Source organism: Quercus suber, unplaced genomic scaffold, assembly GCF_002906115.3.
Source record: "Quercus suber isolate HL8 unplaced genomic scaffold, Cork oak 2.0 scaffold_231, whole genome shotgun sequence".
Lineage (NCBI taxonomy): Eukaryota > Viridiplantae > Streptophyta > Magnoliopsida > Fagales > Fagaceae > Quercus > Quercus suber.
The window spans coordinates 636,146-661,179 of record NW_027069688.1 but is presented as its reverse complement, the minus strand read 5'-3'; the positions used below and the strand labels follow the sequence as shown (position 1 = coordinate 661,179).

At 36.5% G+C, this 25,034-nt stretch overlaps 7 protein-coding genes across 7 annotated transcripts; 4 read left to right on the top strand and 3 right to left on the bottom strand.

The window, feature by feature from the left end:
- Positions 1-44: 44 nt before the first annotated feature.
- LOC112038119 (G-type lectin S-receptor-like serine/threonine-protein kinase LECRK2) lies at positions 45-2,660 on the bottom strand. The gene has a single exon (XM_024070937.2). It carries the CDS (start codon positions 2,519-2,521, stop codon positions 149-151), a length of 2,373 nt encoding a protein of 790 aa, XP_023926705.2. The 5' UTR covers positions 2,522-2,660; the 3' UTR covers positions 45-148.
- Positions 2,661-3,552: 892 nt separating this feature from the next.
- LOC136070392 (G-type lectin S-receptor-like serine/threonine-protein kinase LECRK3) lies at positions 3,553-6,161 on the top strand. Its single transcript, XM_065780293.1, has one exon. It carries the CDS (start codon positions 3,554-3,556, stop codon positions 5,885-5,887), a length of 2,334 nt encoding a protein of 777 aa, XP_065636365.1. The 5' UTR covers position 3,553; the 3' UTR covers positions 5,888-6,161.
- Positions 6,162-6,460: 299 nt separating this feature from the next.
- LOC136070400 (primary amine oxidase 1-like) lies at positions 6,461-7,816 on the top strand. Its single transcript, XM_065780301.1, has 2 exons — positions 6,461-7,579; positions 7,781-7,816. The coding sequence occupies exons 1-2, from the start codon at positions 6,461-6,463 to the stop codon at positions 7,814-7,816; spliced, it is 1,155 nt and encodes a 384-aa protein (XP_065636373.1).
- An 815-nt stretch (positions 7,817-8,631) lies between these two features.
- On the bottom strand, positions 8,632-10,251 carry LOC136070399 (G-type lectin S-receptor-like serine/threonine-protein kinase LECRK2). The gene has a single exon (XM_065780300.1). It carries the CDS (start codon positions 10,249-10,251, stop codon positions 8,632-8,634), a length of 1,620 nt encoding a protein of 539 aa, XP_065636372.1.
- A 1,015-nt stretch (positions 10,252-11,266) lies between these two features.
- Positions 11,267-13,774, top strand: LOC112038120 (G-type lectin S-receptor-like serine/threonine-protein kinase LECRK3). The gene is given in 2 exon segments (XM_024070938.2): positions 11,267-11,733; positions 11,736-13,774. Coding segments are annotated over 2 exon segments (2,331 nt in total). The 5' UTR covers positions 11,267-11,288; the 3' UTR covers positions 13,622-13,774.
- Positions 13,775-14,193: 419 nt separating this feature from the next.
- LOC112038160 (primary amine oxidase 1-like) lies at positions 14,194-18,578 on the top strand. Its single transcript, XM_065780292.1, is given in 5 exon segments — positions 14,194-14,713; positions 14,716-15,311; positions 16,452-16,565; positions 17,354-17,904; positions 18,366-18,578. Coding segments are annotated over 5 exon segments (1,944 nt in total). The 3' UTR covers positions 18,529-18,578.
- A 3,383-nt stretch (positions 18,579-21,961) lies between these two features.
- On the bottom strand, positions 21,962-24,572 carry LOC136070389 (G-type lectin S-receptor-like serine/threonine-protein kinase LECRK4). The gene has a single exon (XM_065780291.1). The coding sequence runs from the start codon at positions 24,443-24,445 to the stop codon at positions 22,079-22,081; it is 2,367 nt and encodes a 788-aa protein (XP_065636363.1). The 5' UTR covers positions 24,446-24,572; the 3' UTR covers positions 21,962-22,078.
- Positions 24,573-25,034: the final 462 nt, after the last annotated feature.

The window sequence follows — 25,034 nt, the reverse complement described above, 5'->3', positions numbered from 1 at the left end:
AAAAAAAAAAAAGAATTACATGGTGATCTTTCAATAATTAGAGGTTCTGCAAGCAAAAGGAAAATTCTTATTAATCATGGGGCAAATTGAAGTAGTTCACAATCCAAATAAAAACTAGAAACATAAATAGAGGACAATAAAATTTATCTTAAAATATTTGTGCATCAACCAGAGGAGGAACTTCAACTTCAACAGTTCCTTCTAACATCTGAACAACCTTCTTCATTGATGGTCGAACAGTTGGATTAGAACATATGCACCATACTCCTACCATAGCCATCCTCTCAAACCTCTTGTAATCACTCAAAAGTTCAGTATCATTACTCACAGTGGATTCTAAGTTCCCATCTCTAACACAGCTCAAAACCCAATCTGTTAGAATTGTGTACTCGATCTCTGCTGATTCAGCAGCTGGATGCAACTCCATGTGCTTTCTACAATAGATAATCTCAAGCAACATGACCCCAAAGCTGTAAACATCCACCTTGGCTGTTACAGGTGCATTCTTGAGCCATTCTGGTGCTATATATCCCATTGTTCCTCTAACATTGGTGTTTGTTCGAGTTTGATTTGGCATCAGCAGCTTTGCTAGGCCAAAATCGGCTATCTTAGCAGTATTATTGTTGTCAAGAAGAACATTTTGTGGCTTTATGTCGCAGTGGATGATCTGGGTTTCACACTCTTCATGCAAATATAATAAACCTCTTCCAATCCCAAGTGCAATTTGAGCTCTACTTTCCCAGCTGGGTCTTTCCCCTTCACCAAACAAGAAGTTAGATAAAGTCCCATTTTGCATTAGCTCATAAACCAAAAGCCGGTGATTATGCTCGTTACAATAACCCAACAACCGCACAAGATTCTTGTGATGTGTCAAACCTATTACTTGTACTTCTGTCAAGAATTCCTTCTCACCTCTTTCAATCACTCTCTCCAACTTTTTAACAGCTACTTCAACCTCTTCATCTTCTAAGGTTAAAACCCCACTGTAGACAGTACCAAATGCACCTTGGCCTAGCATATTCTTGAAACCATTTGATGCTTCTTGCAAGTCTTGGAATGAATATGCCTTCAAGTTTATCTCTACCGGTTTTCTTTTTGGAGGTGACTGAAGTTGAACACGTATATAACGCTGAGCCCAAGGCTGTTGATAAATGCCAATGGCTGCGAAGAGCACAGCAAGTATCGAACATGACAAAAAGCTTGCCAGTAGAACAGCACTGGATGGAGATTCCTTTTTATCCTTATGGTCCAAATTGTTATTCTCCACTGGGACTTTCAGAAATGCCACCATATTATTAGTGTTGGGGTTGCTTCTTCTGCCATTCACCAAAGGCATTCTCTTCTTGTAACAAGCCTGAGTATTCCTATAAAAAACGCCAGCCACACAAAAACAGTCATTCATCACTTCCTTCCTGCACCCATCCTCATCTGTTTGTTCAATTTTCGCCAAATTTGCGAAATCAAAGTTTGGGAAATCAGTAGCATCAAGTGTTTCAATTGTGAATTGTGAATTCGAAGAATTTGGTGCACAAAAATCAATCACTAGTTTTGGATAGCACCCTTTGGAGGGAATGTTTGGATCCAAAGGTGAATAACCAGGCAAACATGTGCAGTTGACTATTTTATTATCAGGTGAAGTGCAAAAACCAAACACCCCACAAATATTATCCACAATGCAAGGCTCGCTAATTGCCTCCCATTCAACATCCCATTGGCTGGCACCATTTCCTTTATAGAAAGCTAGCTGTTGGAAATTTCCTTTGTCATTGATAGTTGCTCGGTGGTAGTAATCATTAATAGGAGTGCGCACCGTAGTCGTCATATTAGATGCCGTTGAATTGTCTTCTACAAAAATAACACGCATGGAGGCTGTGGTCTGGTTGAAAACTATGCTCACATTGCCTTTAGTATCAGTGTACCAGTAAGCAGGATTGCTAAAATGAAATGCCTGTAGTAGAACATTCCCATCCAATTCTTGAATCTCCAACTCGTATCGGCCAATTGAGTAGTCAACTGTGTCATTGGCATTGGAATAGAGCTTCTGGCCCATCACCAAAGCTTGGTCTGGTAAAATAGTGTTTGTAGGGAAATTGAAACTCTGCCAGATGATTCCTGAGGAAGAATTTTGCAATACAAAATTGCCATCATCTTGCATTAAAGCCGAATTTGTTGACGTGCCATTGTATATCACAACTTCAGTCCCATTTGAGTGTGTGAGCACTAGTTGGCCAGTGAGTGATAACTTAATGGAGGATTCTTTACCAGCTGGATCATCACGATTTGCCGACCAAACCAGAGTTTTCTCTGAGATCTTATCAAACCAAATTCCAACAAGGTACTTGCCGGTGACAAGACGGTAGAATCCAAAAGCAAAATCACGAGAAGGTGATTTCCATGAAGAATTGGATCCTGCACTGATGCTGGAACCCAAGTTGATTGTACTGTTATTCATCTGATCGCATGAGCAAAGTGAGGAGAGAATGAATGTAAAAACCCAAAGAAGAGTTCTAGTAACAGCCATTGTTACCAAACAAGAGAGATCAAAGGGAAGCAACCAAGATAGGAAGGATCTGGAAAGTAAGAAACCGAAGAAAATGCCAACTTATGTCCATATGCATCATTTACATATACACACAAAATTATTATGTATATCAATGTCTCGTAGTGTTATCTTGCTTCAATTAGATTTTTGTCAATTTTCAATCAAACTTTGAAGCGTCTACCAAGTAGGATATGACCTCTGAGCACAATTGGTGGCATCATAAGAGTGGTGGTGGGTCATCATTTGTCGTGACTTGTGCACCAGAGAATCTACAGGAGTGGAGCCAAATTTTTAGTTCTTTAGCACCATAAATAGTCATTTTATCTATTTTACATTCTCACATCTAATAGCAATGGTTTTATTTTAGTTTTAATACAATAAAATAATATAAATGCTACAATAAAATAATATTTCATTCAACTACTAAAATACAACCACAACCACCATCAAAGCCATAGAAATCACTACACAGAAACAGGGAGAGAGGAAAAGTAGTGTGAATGCAAAATGAAATGCATAGAGAGAGGAAGTGTGAACGCAAATAAAAAAAAAAAAAAAAAAATTTTACCTTTCAGCTACAGTGCATAGCCAAAAATAACTATACACTGTAGCTATGGAACAAAAAAAATTACTTTGGCTCCATTATTGCAGGATACATTTTGAGTTTTAATGGTGCTAAAAATAGCTATATAGTTATTTAGCATCACTATTGTTAGTGTTCTAAATAGTTTGAGATTAACGGTAACAAACAAAGTAATTAGTCTAGGGACAACATTTTTCAGAATTGCTGATATGATATTATGCTTGGTGCATGATAAAAGTGCTATCATGACCCAAGTGAAAGCGATGTTACTCTAGTCATAACAAACAATGTTTTAACATAAAAAGTTGAATAAAAAAATACCTTGTTTTATACCTCAGAAGACTTTGTTAGAAATTTTTTACATGAGCTTCTCATAGAGTGATATATATATATATATATCCTTAATTGGATTTTCACGGCACTTAACAATGGCTGTAATGATAATTGTTCTAATACTATTTTTGAATTTCTGTGGCTTACATGCCCAAATTTCTCCCAACATAAGCTTAGGTTCTAGCTTTACTGCTGGATCCAATGCTTCATTGCGGTCCTTGTCTGGTGATTTTGCATTTGGATTCTATCCTCTCCAAAACGGCCTCTACCTTGTTGGGATTTGGTTTGATAGAATTCCAGAGAAAACACTAGTTTGGTCAGCCAACCGTAACCACCCAGCAGAAAAAGGATCATCAATCCAACTGACTAGTGCCGGAGCTCTTGTGCTCACTTATGGTAATGGTAGTACTCTACAAATATATAATGAAGCTGTTGCAAGTTTAGGGACCATGGGAAATGATGGCAACTTTGTCTTGAGAGAGAACAGTTCAAGAGTCCTTTGGCAGAGTTTTAATTCTTCAACAGACACACTCTTACCGGGGCAAACTCTAGTTGAAGGCCAAAAGCTCTATTCCAAGGCGAAAGGAAGTTCAAATTACTCGACTGGGAATTTCAAGCTGGAAATGCAGACCGATGGAAATCTGGTGCTCTCTGCCTACCATTACTCTGATCCTGGTTATTGGACCACACAAACCTTTTTAGACAATGTGAGCCTAATATTTGATCATAATGCTTCCATGTACCTTGTCAATGGCACTAGTGATGTCATTTACTCTGTAACAATGAGCACTACAAGCCCAGTTGAAGACTACTACCACCGAGCAACAGTTGAATACCATGGCAATTTCCAACAGTATATTTACCATAAAAGAAATGGCAGTGGATGGAAAAGGGTGTGGAGAGCTGGTAATGACCCTTGCTTCGTGACTTCCATATGTGGCCTAAACGGCATGTGCACTTCATCGGATAATGAAACGGTGAGCTGTAGTTGCTTACCAGGCTATATCCCGTTAGATCCAAGTGATGTGTCTAAAGGATGCTACCAGGAAAACGTAGTGAATTACTGCACTGACCCTTCAATGAGGAACTTTAGCATGATGCTAATTGAGGATGCTGATTTCCCACCTGATGCCTATGAGGGAGACTTGGGTCAAGTGAGAGATGTAAATGTGGAGGGATGCAAGAAGGCTGTAATGGATGATTGTTATACCTGGGCTGCTTCATGGGTGGATTCTAGATGTCTCAAGAAGAGGATGCCTCTGCTAAATGCAAGAAAGCGTGCTTCCACCAAAGGTAGTGTGGCATTTATCAAGGTACCGAATAAGAAGAAGAGTGAGGACCCAAGTCTTGCAACGAAAAGGAAGAATTTTGATACACGGGTTCTTTTGGTGATTGGCCTTACGATAAGTGCTTCTCTTGCTTTCCTGTTTGGAGTATTTGCCTTGTACTATCATCTATTGAAGAGAAAGCAGTCACCAAATGCAAAGACCATTGGGATTAACTTTCGAGAATTCACATTCCAAGAGCTGCGTGAAGCAACAAATGGATTTAGTAAGGTCCTTGGTCGTGGTGCTTCTGGAAGAGTTTACAGTGGTAGTCTAACTTTAGAGGATGCCAAGATTGATATTGCTGTGAAGGAGCTAACAAAAGCTACTGAGAAAAGTGAGAAGGAATTTAGAACAGAGCTCAGAGTTATTGGTCGTACGCATCATAGAAATCTGGTAAGACTGTTGGGATTTTGCGTTGAGAATGATCAGCCACTTCTAGTTTATGAGCTAATGCCAAATGGAACATTGTCACATTTTCTGTTTAAGGAGGGGGAGAGACCCACTTGGCTTCAGAGGTCAGAAATGGCACTTGAAATAGCAAGTGGCTTACATTACTTGCATGAAGAATGTGAGGCTCAGATCATACACTGTGACATCAAGCCTGATAATGTGCTACTTGATGTCAATTATACAGCAAAAATAGCAGATTTTGGGCTATCAAAGCTTTTGAATAAACAGCAAACCAGAACTGACACTAATGCTAGAGGAACATATGGATATATGGCACCAGAATGGCTAAAGGTGGCACCTATAACCACCAAAGTGGATGTTTACAGTTTTGGTGTGATGTTACTTGAAATAATTTGTGCTAGAAGGCACATAGAACGGAGCCGGGTTGAAGAGGAGAGTGACAAGGATGATCTACTTCTTTCAAATTGGGTTCTAAGTTGTGTGATTTCAGGGAAGCTGGAGATGGTGGTGGGACATGAACCTGAAGTATTGAGTGATTTCAAGAGGTTTGAGCGAATGGCCTTGGTGGGACTATGGTGCATTAATCGTGATCCAATTCTCAGGCCCTCTATGAAGAAAGTGACACAAATGCTGGAAGGAACAATGGAAGTTGGGATCCCACCTCAGGTCTATGATGTTTCAAACAATTGAAGTAAATTTTTTTTTTTTTGCCTGCATTAGTTATTAGTTAGCTGATTGTATGTATTTGGCTTCCACATGTATTTTAGGCCAAGCTTACTATGAGCCAGCTTTGTATGCCAGTTTATATTGTATCAATAAAAATGAGGTAAGGTGGTTGATTGTATGACATGCGAAGACGAGAATTACTGAATTTTAAATTTAGGATAAGGTGGTTCATTCGAATTCAATATGGTTCCCAAAGAGCCGAGAGTTGTAAAGAGGAGCATGTTAACAATCATGCCCCTAGTTTCACTATTAAAGCAAAAGCAGAGCAAATGATTATTCTTGCTCTCATTGCAAGAAAAGTACTTGGAAAATTTAAGTGAATGTGCATCTCGTGCTTACAGATGAAGTCTTAGAAATTGAATATTGCAACGTTAAAGCTACGGACCACGGTAGCCTTTATTCAAAGTTAAATGCAGCCATCATGTAAGAGAGGTGGTACAATAAATTATAATGTCTTACTATATAGTCCCAAATGGTGGGTTGCCTGCTAGCACCAAAACTTAACCAATCCTTCTTTGAATTCATTAAGCAGTATCCATGAAAATTCCATTCCTAGTTCTATCTTTTGTCCTACAATGTTGCTTCGGGTCTAGTCTCTTTCACCCTCTAGACCCTCTCAACCCTACAGAAATTGACCAAATAAGGCACATAATTGAAAAGTCTCACCTTGGTTCTCTTCCTAACCTAGCCTTTCATTTTGTTGATGTTGAAGAACCAGATAAACAAGATGTCCTAAAGTGGCTTTCTTATAAAGAAATCAAGCCTAATCGTCAAGCCAAGGTTGTAATTCGAGCAAGAGGTAAGACCTATGAACTCATTGTAGACTTAACCATTGGCTCAATCATATCTAACCAAGTCTATAGTGGTTATGGCTATCCCCCTCTCACTTTTAGTGAACTTCTTCGAGCTAGCAAATTGCCTTTGAAGTATCCAAAATTCAAGAAGTCAATTCTAAGAAGGGGCTTGAATTTATCTGAAGTTTCTTGTGTACCCTTTACAATAGGTTGGTTTGGTGAGCGTGTTACAAAAAGAACTCTTAAAGTCGCATGCTTTTATCGTGGAGGGTCGGTTAATGTGTTTGCAAGGCCTATTCAAGGAATAAGTGTACTAGTTGATGTTGATTCAATGAAGATTACAATGTACACTGATAGACTTAGAGCACCCGTGCCTAAAGCCGAGGGTACTGATTTTCAATCACCAAAAGGGAAGCACAATTCTACTACTTGTAACATAACAAATGGCGGGTTCACAATTGAGGGCCAAAATGTTGAATGGGGTAATTGGAATTTCCATGTGGGATTCAATGCTCGGGCAGGTGTTATCATATCAACAGCTTCAATATTTGATGACAGGAAAAGAAAGTTTAGGCGTGTACTGTATAGAGGACATGTATCTGAGACATTTGTTCCATATATGGATCCTACAAGTGAATGGTATTATAGGACATTCATGGACATTGGTGAATTTGGGTTTGGGCGTACAGCTGATACTCTACAACCATTTTATGATTGCCCAGGGAATGCTGCATTTATAGATGGGTATATGGTTGGGGCAGATGGACAAGCACAAAAGTTACCAAGGGCTATTTGCATTTTTGAGCGGTATGCTGGGGATGTAGCTTGGAGACATACAGAAATTATTGTTCCAGGCAAAGTGGTAAGTCTAGCTGTGTTTATGAATGGTTTATTTATGGTTCTTGTTTTGGATTTTTATTTTTATTTTTTAAATTTTGGTAAATTTACTTTTGGGTCTTAAATTTTGGGATAATTTCGATTTTGTTCTCTAAATTTCAAATTGGGGAACAATTTGGTCTATTTTTTTTATTTTTGTTTGTTTACATGACTCCTCATATTTTAGGAACATATCAAACCAACTACATATTTAAAGGACTAATGCTAGGCTGTAAACAAGTTGAGCTGCCTCCAATGTTAAAAGTTTATGATTATCGTTTAATTTTATTTCAAACACGAGTTGAGTTTGAGCTCATTGCTAAATTAGAATACATGTTTAAGTTTAGTTTATTGTTGAGTAAGCTCAAACTACAAGCTTGTTCATAAACTACTTGATTAACTTATTCTTTTCTCAATACATAATAACCACTACAACTAAAATTGGTTACCCATTCACAAATATATGCTCAAAATTATTAACTAATTTATATTTCAAATTATAATATATAGGTTAATTAAATAGAATGAGTTTTCATTTATGAACTTATAAAATTAAATTCAACAACATTTTATTTTGTAAAATTACACCATTCAATAAATTAGAAATAATAATTTGATATCTTATGAACTTAATTAGTTACTGTGGGGGGAGAAGAACCCAACCCAACTTATTTGGGCCCAAGGCCCTGAATGAGGAACACTCTTCGTCCGAGGAGGTGAGGCCTTCAGTCAGGCCCACTACAAAGGGGGATACCTTAAGGTGAGCACGTATACCATCCGAGGAGATGCTCATGGTCCGAGTAGTCCTGCATCCTCGGATCCGAAGAGATTTGACTCAACACGAGCATGGGAGATTCAAGTGATCTATTTGACAAGTGTCAAGAAGGAGAGGAATCTCGGATACACATAAAGATAACGGGAACAGAAAAATATCAAGGAGGCATACTTCAACCACCACATTTAATGCACGGCACCTACCTTCCTGGCCGCATTTATGTGGATAAGACCCCTGAACAGTGCATTCTCAGCTACCGCCACTCACATAAGGCTAAAAGTGGGGTGATGGGACAGACACTCAANAGTTACTTCAACCTCTTCATCTTCTAAGGTTAAAACCCCACTGTAGACAGTACCAAATGCACCTTGGCCTAGCATATTCTTGAAACCATTTGATGCTTCTTGCAAGTCTTGGAATGAATATGCCTTCAAGTTTATCTCTACCGGTTTTCTTTTTGGAGGTGACTGAAGTTGAACACGTATATAACGCTGAGCCCAAGGCTGTTGATAAATGCCAATGGCTGCGAAGAGCACAGCAAGTATCGAACATGACAAAAAGCTTGCCAGTAGAACAGCACTGGATGGAGATTCCTTTTTATCCTTATGGTCCAAATTGTTATTCTCCACTGGGACTTTCAGAAATGCCACCATATTATTAGTGTTGGGGTTGCTTCTTCTGCCATTCACCAAAGGCATTCTCTTCTTGTAACAAGCCTGAGTATTCCTATAAAAAACGCCAGCCACACAAAAACAGTCATTCATCACTTCCTTCCTGCACCCATCCTCATCTGTTTGTTCAATTTTCGCCAAATTTGCGAAATCAAAGTTTGGGAAATCAGTAGCATCAAGTGTTTCAATTGTGAATTGTGAATTCGAAGAATTTGGTGCACAAAAATCAATCACTAGTTTTGGATAGCACCCTTTGGAGGGAATGTTTGGATCCAAAGGTGAATAACCAGGCAAACATGTGCAGTTGACTATTTTATTATCAGGTGAAGTGCAAAAACCAAACACCCCACAAATATTATCCACAATGCAAGGCTCGCTAATTGCCTCCCATTCAACATCCCATTGGCTGGCACCATTTCCTTTATAGAAAGCTAGCTGTTGGAAATTTCCTTTGTCATTGATAGTTGCTCGGTGGTAGTAATCATTAATAGGAGTGCGCACCGTAGTCGTCATATTAGATGCCGTTGAATTGTCTTCTACAAAAATAACACGCATGGAGGCTGTGGTCTGGTTGAAAACTATGCTCACATTGCCTTTAGTATCAGTGTACCAGTAAGCAGGATTGCTAAAATGAAATGCCTGTAGTAGAACATTCCCATCCAATTCTTGAATCTCCAACTCGTATCGGCCAATTGAGTAGTCAACTGTGTCATTGGCATTGGAATAGAGCTTCTGGCCCATCACCAAAGCTTGGTCTGGTAAAATAGTGTTTGTAGGGAAATTGAAACTCTGCCAGATGATTCCTGAGGAAGAATTTTGCAATACAAAATTGCCATCATCTTGCATTAAAGCCGAATTTGTTGACGTGCCATTGTATATCACAACTTCAGTCCCATTTGAGTGTGTGAGCACTAGTTGGCCAGTGAGTGATAACTTAATGGAGGATTCTTTACCAGCTGGATCATCACGATTTGCCGACCAAACCAGAGTTTTCTCTGAGATCTTATCAAACCAAATTCCAACAAGGTACTTGCCGGTGACAAGACGGTAGAATCCAAAAGCAAAATCACGAGAAGGTGATTTCCATGAAGAATTGGATCCTGCACTGATGCTGGAACCCAAGTTGATTGTACTGTTATTCATCTGATCGCATGAGCAAAGTGAGGAGAGAATGAATGTAAAAACCCAAAGAAGAGTTCTAGTAACAGCCATTGTTACCAAACAAGAGAGATCAAAGGGAAGCAACCAAGATAGGAAGGATCTGGAAAGTAAGAAACCGAAGAAAATGCCAACTTATGTCCATATGCATCATTTACATATACACACAAAATTATTATGTATATCAATGTCTCGTAGTGTTATCTTGCTTCAATTAGATTTTTGTCAATTTTCAATCAAACTTTGAAGCGTCTACCAAGTAGGATATGACCTCTGAGCACAATTGGTGGCATCATAAGAGTGGTGGTGGGTCATCATTTGTCGTGACTTGTGCACCAGAGAATCTACAGGAGTGGAGCCAAATTTTTAGTTCTTTAGCACCATAAATAGTCATTTTATCTATTTTACATTCTCACATCTAATAGCAATGGTTTTATTTTAGTTTTAATACAATAAAATAATATAAATGCTACAATAAAATAATATTTCATTCAACTACTAAAATACAACCACAACCACCATCAAAGCCATAGAAATCACTACACAGAAACAGGGAGAGAGGAAAAGTAGTGTGAATGCAAAATGAAATGCATAGAGAGAGGAAGTGTGAACGCAAAATAAAAAAAAAAAAAAAAATTTTACCTTTCAGCTACAGTGCATAGCCAAAAATAACTATACACTGTAGCTATGGAACAAAAAAAATTACTTTGGCTCCATTATTGCAGGATACATTTTGAGTTTTAGTGGTGCTAAAAATAGCTATATAGTTATTTAGCATCACTATTGTTAGTGTTCTAAATAGTTTGAGATTAACGGTAACAAACAAAGTAATTAGTCTAGGGACAACATTTTTCAGAATTGCTGATATGATATTATGCTTGGTGCATGATAAAAGTGCTATCATGACCCAAGTGAAAGCGATGTTACTCTAGTCATAACAAACAATGTTTTAACATAAAAAGTTGAATAAAAAAATACCTTGTTTTATACCTCAGAAGACTTTGTTAGAAATTTTTTACATGAGCTTCTCATAGAGTGATATATATATATATATATATATATCCTTAATTGGATTTTCACGGCACTTAACAATGGCTGTAATGATAATTGTTCTAATACTATTTTTGAATTTCTGTGGCTTACATGCCCAAATTTCTCCCAACATAAGCTTAGGTTCTAGCTTTACTGCTGGATCCAATGCTTCATTGCGGTCCTTGTCTGGTGATTTTGCATTTGGATTCTATCCTCTCCAAAACGGCCTCTACCTTGTTGGGATTTGGTTTGATAGAATTCCAGAGAAAACACTAGTTTGGTCAGCCAACCGTAACCACCCAGCAGAAAAAGGATCATCAATCCAACTGACTAGTGCCGGAGCTCTTGTGCTCACTTATGGTAATGGTAGTACTCTACAAATATATAATGAAGCTGTTGCAAGTTTAGGGACCATGGGAAATGATGGCAACTTTGTCTTGAGAGAGAACAGTTCAAGAGTCCTTTGGCAGAGTTTTAATTCTTCAACAGACACACTCTTACCGGGCAAACTCTAGTTGAAGGCCAAAAGCTCTATTCCAAGGCGAAAGGAAGTTCAAATTACTCGACTGGGAATTTCAAGCTGGAAATGCAGACCGATGGAAATCTGGTGCTCTCTGCCTACCATTACTCTGATCCTGGTTATTGGACCACACAAACCTTTTTAGACAATGTGAGCCTAATATTTGATCATAATGCTTCCATGTACCTTGTCAATGGCACTAGTGATGTCATTTACTCTATAACAATGAGCACTACAAGCCCAGTTGAAGACTACTACCACCGAGCAACAGTTGAATACCATGGCAATTTCCAACAGTATATTTACCATAAAAGAAATGGCAGTGGATGGAAAAGGGTGTGGAGAGCTGGTAATGACCCTTGCTTCGTGACTTCCATATGTGGCCTAAACGGCATGTGCACTTCATCGGATAATGAAACGGTGAGCTGTAGTTGCTTACCAGGCTATATCCCGTTAGATCCAAGTGATGTGTCTAAAGGATGCTACCAGGAAAACGTAGTGAATTACTGCACTGACCCTTCAATGAGGAACTTTAGCATGATGCTAATTGAGGATGCTGATTTCCCACCTGATGCCTATTCGGGAGACTTGGGTCAAGTGAGAGATGTAAATGTGGAGGGATGCAAGAAGGCTGTAATGGATGATTGTTATACCTGGGCTGCTTCATGGGTGGATTCTAGATGTCTCAAGAAGAGGATGCCTCTGCTAAATGCAAGAAAGCGTGCTTCCACCAAAGGTAGTGTGGCATTTATCAAGGTACCGAATAAGAAGAAGAGTGAGGACCCAAGTCTTGCAACGAAAAGGAAGAATTTTGATACACGGGTTCTTTTGGTGATTGGCCTTACGATAAGTGCTTCTCTTGCTTTCCTGTTTGGAGTATTTGCCTTGTACTATCATCTATTGAAGAGAAAGCAGTCACCAAATGCAAAGACCATTGGGATTAACTTTCGAGAATTCACATTCCAAGAGCTGCGTGAAGCAACAAATGGATTTAGTAAGGTCCTTGGTCGTGGTGCTTCTGGAAGAGTTTACAGTGGTAGTCTAACTTTAGAGGATGCCAAGATTGATATTGCTGTGAAGGAGCTAACAAAAGCTACTGAGAAAAGTGAGAAGGAATTTAGAACAGAGCTCAGAGTTATTGGTCGTACGCATCATAGAAATCTGGTAAGACTGTTGGGATTTTGCGTTGAGAATGATCAGCCACTTCTAGTTTATGAGCTAATGCCAAATGGAACATTGTCACATTTTCTGTTTAAGGAGGGGGAGAGACCCACTTGGCTTCAGAGGTCAGAAATGGCACTTGAAATAGCAAGTGGCTTACATTACTTGCATGAAGAATGTGAGGCTCAGATCATACACTGTGACATCAAGCCTGATAATGTGCTACTTGATGTCAATTATACAGCAAAAATAGCAGATTTTGGGCTATCAAAGCTTTTGAATAAACAGCAAACCAGAACTGACACTAATGCTAGAGGAACATATGGATATATGGCACCAGAATGGCTAAAGGTGGCACCTATAACCACCAAAGTGGATGTTTACAGTTTTGGTGTGATGTTACTTGAAATAATTTGTGCTAGAAGGCACATAGAACGGAGCCGGGTTGAAGAGGAGAGTGACAAGGATGATCTACTTCTTTCAAATTGGGTTCTAAGTTGTGTGATTTCAGGGAAGCTGGAGATGGTGGTGGGACATGAACCTGAAGTATTGAGTGATTTCAAGAGGTTTGAGCGAATGGCCTTGGTGGGACTATGGTGCATTAATCGTGATCCAATTCTCAGGCCCTCTATGAAGAAAGTGACACAAATGCTGGAAGGAACAATGGAAGTTGGGATCCCACCTCAGGTCTATGATGTTTCAAACAATTGAAGTAAATTTTTTTTTTTTGCCTGCATTAGTTATTAGTTAGCTGATTGTATGTATTTGGCTTCCACATGTATTTTAGGCCAAGCTTACTATGAGCCAGCTTTGTATGCCAGTTTATATTGTATCAATAAAAATGAGGTAAGGTGGTTGATTGTATGACATGCGAAGACGAGAATTACTGAATTTTAAATTTAGGATAAGGTGGTTCATTCGAATTCAATATGGTTCCCAAAGAGCCGAGAGTTGTAAAGAGGAGCATGTTAACAATCATGCCCCTAGTTTCACTATTAAAGCAAAAGCAGAGCAAATGATTATTCTTGCTCTCATTGCAAGAAAAGTACTTGGAAAATTTAAGTGAATGTGCATCTCGTGCTTACAGATGAAGTCTTAGAAATTGAATATTGCAACGTTAAAGCTACGGACCACGGTAGCCTTTATTCAAAGTTAAATGCAGCCATCATGTAAGAGAGGTGGTACAATAAATTATAATGTCTTACTATATAGTCCCAAATGGTGGGTTGCCTGCTAGCACCAAAACTTAACCAATCCTTCTTTGAATTCATTAAGCAGTATCCATGAAAATTCCATTCCTAGTTCTATCTTTTGTCCTACAATGTTGCTTCGGGTCTAGTCTCTTTCACCCTCTAGACCCTCTCAACCCTACAGAAATTGACCAAATAAGGCACATAATTGAAAAGTCTCACCTTGGTTCTCTTCCTAACCTAGCCTTTCATTTTGTTGATGTTGAAGAACCAGATAAACAAGATGTCCTAAAGTGGCTTTCTTATAAAGAAATCAAGCCTAATCGTCAAGCCAAGGTTGTCATTCGAGCAAGAGGTGAGACCTATGAACTCATTGTAGACTTAACCATTGGCTCAATCATATCTAACCAAGTCTATAGTGGTTATGGCTATCCTCCTCTCACTTTTAGTGAACTTCTTCGAGCTAGCAAATTGCCTTTGAAGTATCCAAAATTCAAGAAGTCAATTCTAAGAAGGGGCTTGAATTTATCTGAAGTTTCTTGTGTACCCTTTACAATAGGTTGGTTTGGTGAACGTGTTACAAAAAGAACTCTCAAAATCGCATGCTTTTATAGTGGGGGTCGGTTAATGTGTTTGCAAGGCCTATTCAAGGAATAAGTGTACTAGTTGATGTTGATTCAATGAAGATTACAATGTACACTGATAGACTTAGAGCACCCGTGCCTAAAGCCGAGGGTACTGATTTTCAATCACCAAAAGGGAAGCATAATTCTACTACTTGTAACATAACAAATGGCGGGTTCACAATTGAGGGCCAAAATGTTGAATGGGGTAATTGGAATTTCCATGTGGGATTCAATGCTCGGGCAGGTGTTATCATATCAACAGCTTCAATATTTGATGACAGGAAAAGAAAGTTTAGGCGTGTACTGTATAGAGGACATGTATCTGAGACATTTGTTCCATATATGGATCCTACAAGTGAATGGTATTATAGGACATTCATGGACATTGGTGAATTTGGGTTTGGGCGTACAGCTGATACTCTACAACCATTTTATGATTGCCCAGGGAATGCTGCATTTATAGATGGGTATATGGTTGGGGCAGATGGACAAGCACAAAAGTTACCAAGGGCTATTTGCATTTTTGAGCGGTATGCTGGGGATGTAGCTTGGAGACATACAGAAATTATTGTTCCAGGCAAAGTGGTAAGTCTAGCTGTGTTTATGAATGGTTTATTTATGGTTCTTGTTTTGGATTTTTATTTTTTTAAATTTTGGTAAATTTACTTTTGGGTCTTAAATTTTGGGATAATTTCGATTTTGTTCTCTAAATTTCAAATTGGGGAACAATTTGGTCTATTTTTTTATTTTTGTTTGTTTACATGACACCTCATATTTTAGGAACATATCAAACCAACTACATATTTAAAGGACTAATGCTAGGCTGTAAACAAGTTGAGCTGCCTCCAATGTTAAAAGTTTATGATTATCATTTAATTTTATTTCAAACACGAGTTGAGTTTGAGTTCATTGCTAAATTAGAATACATGTTTAAGTTTAGTTTATTGTTGAATAAGCTCAAACTACAAGCTTGTTCATAAACTACTTGATTAACTTATTCTTTTCTCAATACATAATAACCACTACAACTAAAATTGTTTACCCATTCACAAATATATGCTCAAAATTATTAACTAATTTATATTTCAAATTATAATATATAGGTTAATTAAATAGAATGATTTTTCATTTATGAACTTATAAAATTAAATTCAACAACATTTTATTTTGTAAAATTACACCATTCAATAAATTAGAAATAATAATTTGATATCTTATGAACTTAATTAGTTACAAACTTACACAATTCAATATTTAGTCTATATAAGTGTATTTTAAACATTTATACATATAAATATATAACATAATATAACTTTAATTAAGTCTGCATTACTTATACTCATGAGATTGGCTTGTTTAATATTATTAAGCTTAAACATTATTATTATTAAGCTTGGTTTGTTTAATATTTGAACTTAAACTTAGATTTGAGTTTGACTCATTTGCTAAATAAATGATTTTTTTTTTCCTTCCAAGCTAAGCCTGAGTTGTTCATAAACATTTGCAACCCTAACTAAAATTGAACCAACCCCTTATTTAGGGGTACCAAAACCAAACTTTTCCCAATTCAAGTGACGGAAATTTTCCCTTTCTAAAGTCTTAAAATCAATTTAAAAAAAAAAAAAATCAAAATCGAACTTATCCCAAACTTAAGGGACCAAAAAGTATAATTTATCTTTTAATTTATGTTCATGTAATGTTAAAGTAAAGTGGTTGGTCTTTCAGATAAGAAGTGGGGAGCCAGAAATTACTTTGGTGGTTAGAATGGTGGCTACGGTGGGTAATTATGATTATATTCTTGATTGGGAATTCAAACAAAGTGGCACCATCAAAGTTGGGGTAAGATTCATCTTTTTCATTCTACCAAAAATTTCTTTCATTTCATAATCGGTGATTAGATGAACATTACCTCTTGTAAAGAGTAAAATAAATTAGCAACCACCGTAAATTAGCAACAGATATAGATCTTGGTAATAACTAATATAATATGTAAGAAACCCACATTGTTATTATTGATCACCCATAATATTTGTTCTTCGAAACACAATTTGTTTCATGTATACGGTGCAGAGCACAGAGCCCACCTCGTGGACCATATGAAATTAGGCCTAGGTCTTTGGGGTCAGATGGGTTGGTCTGAGCTTGGGCTGGCACATTGATTTTCAAGTTGAGCCTCAATTCCAGTAGAAAAGAGCTTCTTTTTTTTTTTTGAAACCAATTCCAAGGTACTTGAAGGCCCAACCAAAGGTTCTAATATAGTTTCTTTTTCACTTCGTTTGTTAACTTTAATTTGTTTTCAATTTAGTCATTACGTCTAGTTTTGTCCAATCTCACTATTAATTTTATTTTTTTTTTCCCTTTCCATAACAATGTTATTTTGGGGAATTTTTTTGACTAGAAAAGGTACAATCGGTATTGTTTTTTTCCTTAAGCATCATTTTATGGTTAAATTTATAATTTAAGTCAATTTATTTTTTCTTAGATATATAGAACTTTTTAAACTCTCTCTCTCTCTCTCTCTATATATATATATATATTGTTTAGTGAAATTATATTTATTTTTATCTCATCAAAATAAATAATATCAACCGCACTTATAAATATTATATTTTCCTTTTTTTTTCTAGGTGGATTTGACAGGTATACTAATGATGAAGGCTACACCATACACAAATACCGACCAAATAATGGAAAACGAGTATGGACCCTTAGTAGCAGAAAACACTGTTGCTGTACACCACGACCACTTACTCACATACTATCTTGACCTTGATGTTGATGGTAACGACAACTCCTTTGTCAAAGCCAAGCTAGAAACGATAAGAGTATCAAACCAAAACACACACACTACTTCACCAAGAAAAAGTTATTGGACAGTAGTTAAACAAACTGCCAAAACTGAAGCAGAGGCTAGGATCCAGCTTGGCTTGGAGCCAAGTGAACTTTTAGTAGTGAATCCAAACAAGAAGACAAGGCTTGGGAATCATGTGGGTTACCGGCTGATTACTGGACAACCGGTTAATTCTCTTTTATCCAATGATGATTACCCACAGATTAGAGCTGCTTATACGAAGTATCAAGTATGGGTGACTGCCTATAATAAGTCAGAGCGGTGGCCTGGAGGGTTCTATGCTGACCACAGCCGAGGAGATGATGGCTTAGCCATTTGGAGCCAAAGGTAAAGTATGGTTTTTTTATAGGATTATGATATAAAATCAAATTTTCAAAGAAAAAATAATTTTAAAGAAGAGTATAAGTTTTGGTTTATGGTAGAATTGGGCAATACTACTGCACCACAAAGACTCTTAAAAGTTTTGAACTAATTATAAGTTATAGTGAGATGAATGCCATGTGTTTAAATTCTATTGGGAAAAAAAACAAAAAATTCTATACACTATTTTGATCCTTTGCTTCAAAAATCATTTAGCACAGCGATAGTAATTTATTGCTAAGCTACGTGGAATTGAGTTATGAAATTTAACATTCTTGATTGGTGATACAGCCAAGTGAAACTAGTTCAATTACAAATTTACAACCTCATAATTAAAAAAGAAAAACCTTTCAATTTGTCATGATATAGATCCACCATGCATAAATCTCATCTGTTTACAATAAATGGCATTTGTATTGTATGTGCAGGAATAAAGCAATTGACAACAAAGATATAGTTCTATGGTACACAGTTGGGTTTCACCATGTTCCATGCCAAGAAGATTTCCCAGTGATGCCAACACTACATGGTGGATTCGAGCTTCGACCGGCAAATTATTTCGAAAGCAACCCATTACTCAAACAGGAATGATCTAAAACTTGTTAATATAACCAAGTCCAATGGAATTCCTTCATAGTAATTAGAAATCCTTTGTAAAAATATATTTTATATGAATTTCAATTTTACTTATGAATGATCTTTGTGTTTGTGTGTGTGTTTTGGTGAAGGGATAGGGTTTTGAAATGAATTTCCTTAAAAAAATAACGACATAATGATATTTGTCATTGTATTGCTAGGATTATTATATAGGTAGCACCAATTTTTAGAAAAAAATGAATTCCTTCTTCCCCAAATTCAAAGAGAAATTAGCCAAGGAACTATGACTGAATATGAGCTTGAAGTTTCCATCATGGGAACTTCTTCATGGAAGCTTGATGTCTTTCACATTAACTAGGACCAGGGACAAAAACAAGACTTTGAGTTGAGGGGGCGACTCTGACTTCTAGCTCGGTGGCTTCTTAGTTGTTGAGGTTTTTTTTTTTTTTGGTGTGGGGGGGGTGGGTGGGGGAGTGTTGAGATTTTGATGTGTGCATATACTGGGTAAAGAAAAAATTATTCTGTTTAAAATTTTTTAAAAGGCCAGTTGTTTGTTTGACTAAAATTGGTTAACTCGACTTCTTTTTTTCTTTTTCTTTTTTAATTTTTTTTTAGCTTTGCTATTGGTGATTTTTGTTGTTACACAAATGTTTTTGGGCTAGTATATGTTGTTTTAGAATTTAGATTTATAAATTTTTTAATGGCCTTTAAAATGAGGAAAATGCTAAAGGTATATTGCTGATATAATAAGTGTTTATTGATAAGTAAAAAAGTAATGTAAGTGATATGCCCAAATTTGAACTAATAAGAATTTGTGCATCAACAGTTTGTAAAAATGTTGTAAATAAGTTTGTAATTATAACGTTACTCTAAAAAGAATCATTGATATTGTTAAGGAGGGAAAAATGTAATTTTATAGAAAAAAATTCCTAAAATTAATGCATATATATATATATATATATATATATATCTTTTTCTTTTAAAAAAAAATAAAAAATTGGGAGGCCGTTGCCCCCACGGTCAATGTATGCCTCCATCCTTGACTAGGACTGTGAAAGTCAAATAGGCAAGGCTAAAATTATGTTAAATGTCTCATCTCTCCAAAATTGTTACAATTCAATTCAAATTTGTTATCATAAGACGCAACATCAAAAAAAATAAAAAATTAGGAGGCTATTGTCCCCATGGTCAATGTATGTTAAATGTTAAATTATGTTAAATGTCTCATGTCTCATCATTGATGTTGCGTCTTACGATAACAAATTTGAATTGAATTGTAACAATTTTGGAGAGATGAGACATTTAACATAATTTTAGCCTTGCCTATTTGACTTTTAGAGTCCTAGTCAAGGATGGAGGCATACATTGACCACGGGGGTAATGACCCCCCTAAATTAGAAAAAAGAAGAAGAAGATATATATATATATATATGTATATTAATTTTAATAATTTTGTTCTATAAAATTACATTTTGCCCCCCTTAACAATATCATTGATTCTTTTTAGAATAATGTTACAGTTACAAACTTATTTATAATATTTTTACAAACTGTTAACGCACAAATTCTTATTGGTTCATATTTGGGCATATTACTTACATCACTTTTTTATTTATCAATAATCATACATTGTATCAGTAATATACTTCTAGCATTTTCCTCATTTTAAAGGTCATTAAAAAAAATTCATAAATCTAAATTCTAAAACAACATATACTAGCCCAAAAGCATTTGCGCAACAACAAAAAAAGCACCAATAGCAAAGCTTTAAAAAAAAAAAAGTCCAATTAATCAATTTTACTCAAATAAACAACTTGCCTTTTAAAAAAATTTAAATAGAATCATTTTATTTTTACCATTGTTAACCAGTGCCCTAAAGGCACTTATTAACATGATCTTTAAAATAATTAGAATAACATTACTTTCATTGGCGTTTAATTATGCATTAATTACAATAAGTTATATTTATAATGGTAAAAAATGTTGTCACTCATATACCAATCACATGTGCCGGCTATTAACAACTTAGAAAGGTTAAGAGGTCCTTTTCTTTCCAATTACAGATACGTACATTAATCAAAACTCCAAAGTCAAAAGTGCAAATAGGTCCATTGACTTTTGTATGAATCTGACAAACAATACATAGAATTCATGGTCAAAAGAAAATAATGGATTTCACTCTGAACATATTTCATATTTTATCAGCAGACTGTGCATGGCGTGGTTAGAAGCCAATGCAATGAATGTGTGATAGATAGGCTGACATGTTGTTATCGTTGCTGTTGTTATCATAGCAACAATGTTGATTCCATGCATCTATCATCTAAATCTTGGCAAATTTACACGATTTGATATATTAGTCATAAATTAGCGTTGAAGGGTATGGCATTTTTGTCTCAGAAATGCCCCACTTATTTTTTATCATAGACTTTTATGGGACACGTTTCAGGCGATCCTTTGTTGCACTTAAAATGTCATAAGAAAAAAGTCATTTACTACCCGATTAATTATAACCTTTGAGATTTTCATGGGTTGGTGGTCCATGGAGTTTGAAATTTGAATAGGATTGTTGTAGAAAATTCGAGGACATTGATTAATTTCATTTACGCCATGACATTTTGGATATGTATGGACACACAAAACAATTAAATAATAATTACAATAACAGAAAAGATGATTTAAACCTTAATTCTTTTTTCTCCTAAAAGAGAGCAATCAATGTCACTATATTACAATAGCAAGTTTCTCATCTTCAAGATGTTAGTTTTAAAAAAATACTAGGGACACACAAAAAAGTCCACAACTTTTGATACAATTCGCCATGTGTTCGTCACGTGGTGATCTATAAATGGTGGAGGTAAAATGGTAGGTCCACACCTCCACCACTTACAAAAAGCCACATGATTATTTTATTTTTTATTTTTTTTGGTGTGTGTTCCTAGCTTTACTCCCTTTTTTATGAGAAAAAATGAAAAGAAAAGAAAATTACATTCAATTTAATGGAAAAGACTAGGGTATCAACCAAACTATGAGGCTCGATGGTACATCAAGGAGGAACTCTTGAACATCTAAACAATGAAGAAGTTATCCTTTATGGGTGAGTTTGGCATCAGTTTTAAGATTTAGTTTTTAGCTTTTATATACAGTTTTTTTAAAAACCTCACACTTTTCCGCTTTTTCTCACTTTTGAAAAAAATTTCAAAGTATAAGTATACTTTAGCACACTTTCAATAAAAAGTTAGATAAGTTGTTTCCAAATAGACTCTCTGTATATTTCATTTGGCTCTTGCTTTCTAAAGTATTGTCCAGAATGATTTTGCTTCTGCCTTTTAATGATCTTTTATGGAACTAATGGAAGCCATGGCTTAGCACATACAATGTGCACGCTTTGACAGTAACATGGTGATCTCTAAATAATAAGATGCTCTTTTAGCGAAAAAGAAGTAGAAGAAAGTTTTATTAAATATAAACCATGCTGCAAATTGAAGTAGTTCACAAGCTAAATCGAAACTGGAAACATAAACAGAGGGTGGTAAAACTTCTCTTAAAACATTTGTGCATCATTCAGAGGGGGAACATCAACTTCAACAGTTCCTTCTAACATTTGAACAACCTTCTTTATGGATGGCCGTAGAGTTGGATTAGAACATATGCACCATACTCCAACCATAACCATCCTCTCAAACCTTTTGTAATCACTCGAAACTTCAAAATCATGACTTACAGTGGTTTCTAAGTTCCCAGCTCTCAGACAGCTCAAAATCCAATCTGTTAGAATCGTGTACTCAACCTCCATTGATTCATCACCTGGATGCAACTCCATATGCTTTCTACAAAAGATAATCTCAAGCAACATGACCCCAAAGCTGTAAACATCCACCTTGGTCGTTACTGGTGCATTTTTTAGCCATTCTGGTGCTATATATCCCATAGTTCCTCTTACATTGGTTCTTGTTCGAGTTTGATCCTTCATCAATAGTTTTGCTAGGCCAAAATCTGCTATCTTAGCAGTGTAATTGTTGTCAAGAAGGACATTTTGTGGCTTTATGTCACAATGAATGATCTGGGTATCACACTCTTCATGCAAATATAACAAGCCTCTTGCAATCCCAAGAGCAATTTCAGCTCTACTTTCCCAGCTGGGTCTTTCCCCTTCCCCAAATAGGAAGTTGGATAAAGTCCCATTCTTCATTATCTCATAAACCAGTAGCCGGTGATTTTGCTCATTACAGTAGCCCAACAACCTCACAAGATTCTTGTGATGGGTCAAAGCTATTACTTGTACTTCTGTCAGGAATTCCTTCTCACCTCGTTCAATCACCTTCTCCAACTTTTTAACAGCTACCTCAACCTCTTCATCTTCCATGGTTAGAAACCCACTGTAAACAGTACCAAATGCTCCTTGGCCTAATATATTCTCAAATCCATTTGTTGCTTCTTGCAAATCTTGGAATGAAAATGCCTTCAAGTTTAGCTCCACTGGCTTCCGTTTTGGAGGTGGCTGAACAAGTATATAACGCTGAGCCAGAGGGTGATGATAAATGGCAATGACTGCAAACAGCACAGCAAGTACCGAGCATGACAAAAAGCTTGCTAGCAGAACAGCACTGGATGGAGATTCCTTTTTATCCTTACGGCTCCAACTGTTATCTTCCACAGGGACTTTTAGAAATGTCACCATATTATTAGTGCCAGGGTCGCTTCTTCTTCCATTCACCAAAGGCATTCTCTTCTTGTAACAAACATTTGTAGCGCCGTTAAAAACACCAGCCACACAGAAACAGTCATCCATCACTTCCTTCCTGCAACCATCCTCATCTGTTTGTTCAATTTTCGCCAAATTTGCAAAATCAGAGTTTGGGAAATCAGAATCATCAAGTCTTTCAATAGCGAAATCTGAAGCCAAAGAATTTGTTGCACAAAAATCCATCACTACATTGGGGTAACATCCTTTGGAAGGAATGTTTGGATCCCAAGGTGAATAACCAGGCAAACATGTGCAGTTGACTATTTTATTATCAGGTGAAGTGCAAAAACCAAAAACCCCACAAATATTATCCACAGTGCAAGGCTGGCTAATTGCCTCCCATACAACATCCCATTGGCTGGCACCATTTCCTTTATAGAAAGCTAGCTGTTGGAAATTTCCTTTGTCATTGATAGTTGCTCGGTGGTAGTAATCACTAATAGGAGTGGGCACCGTACTCGTCATCTTAAATGCGGTTGAATTGTCTTCCTCAGAAATAACATACATGAAAGCTGTGGTCTGGTTGAAAACTAGGCTCACATTGCCTTTAGTAGCAGTGTACCAGTAAGCAGGATTACTAAAACGAAAAGCATAGAGTAGAACATTCCCATCCATTTCCTGAATCTCTAACGCGTATTGGCCAGTCGAGTAGTCAACTGTGTCATTTGCATTGGAATAGAGCTTCTGGCCCATCATCAAAGCTTGTCCTAATAAAATAGTGTCCGTGGGGAAATCGAAACTCTCCCAGATAACTCCCGACGAAAGGTTTTGCAATACAAAATTGCCATCATCTTTCATTGAAGCTGAATTTGTAGATGTGCCATTGTATATGAAAAGTTCAGTCCCATTTGAGTGTGTAAGCACTAGTTGGCCAGTGAGTGATAACTTGATGGAGGATCCTTTACCAGCTGGATCATCACGATTTGCCGACCAAACCAGAGTTTTCTCTGAGATCTTATCAAACCAAATTCCAACAAGGTATTTTCCGGTGACAAGAGGGTAGAATCCAAAAGCAAAATCACCAGAAGGTGATTTCCATGAAGAATTGGATCCTGCAATGATGCTGGAACCCAAGTCAATTGTACTGTTATTCATCTGAGCGCAAGAGAAAAGTGAAGAGAGAATGAATGTAAAAATCCAAAGAAGAATTCTAGTAACAGACATTTTTACTAAATGAGAGAGATCAGTGGGAAACAACTAAGAGAGGAAGGATTTGAAGAAACTGGAGAAATTGCAAACTTCTGTACATATACATTATTTACATATTCAAAAAAAAAAAAAAAAAATTTGTTAAGCAATGTCCCAGATTTGTAATCGTCAATTTGATTGCAGTCAATTTTTCAAGTCAAACTTTGAAGTGTCTTGCTAGTAGGACATGACCCAAGCAGCCAGTGAGTTCGCTTGGCATGGCGAAATTCTAGCGTGCAGACAAAATTTTGGACAGGCATGGTTTTGACTTTGCATAAGTAGTTGAATCATTTTTTTTTTCATTTGAAAAAATAACTCATCATATCTGTAACGCCCCAAAATCATAAACAATAAAAGTCTATTTAATTTGAATAATCCCTAAAAATATTAAATAAAAGAAACCAGCAATCTTAAATCTCATCACAAAATGTCAGAGCTCTAATTCACCAAAGACAAAACATCCTTAAAATAATTCTCCAATACAATATTTAATGCCATAAAAGTAACAATAAAATCCTTAATTCCACAAAATAGTTCGTAATTGCTGTCTCCCAAGCATCTTTAC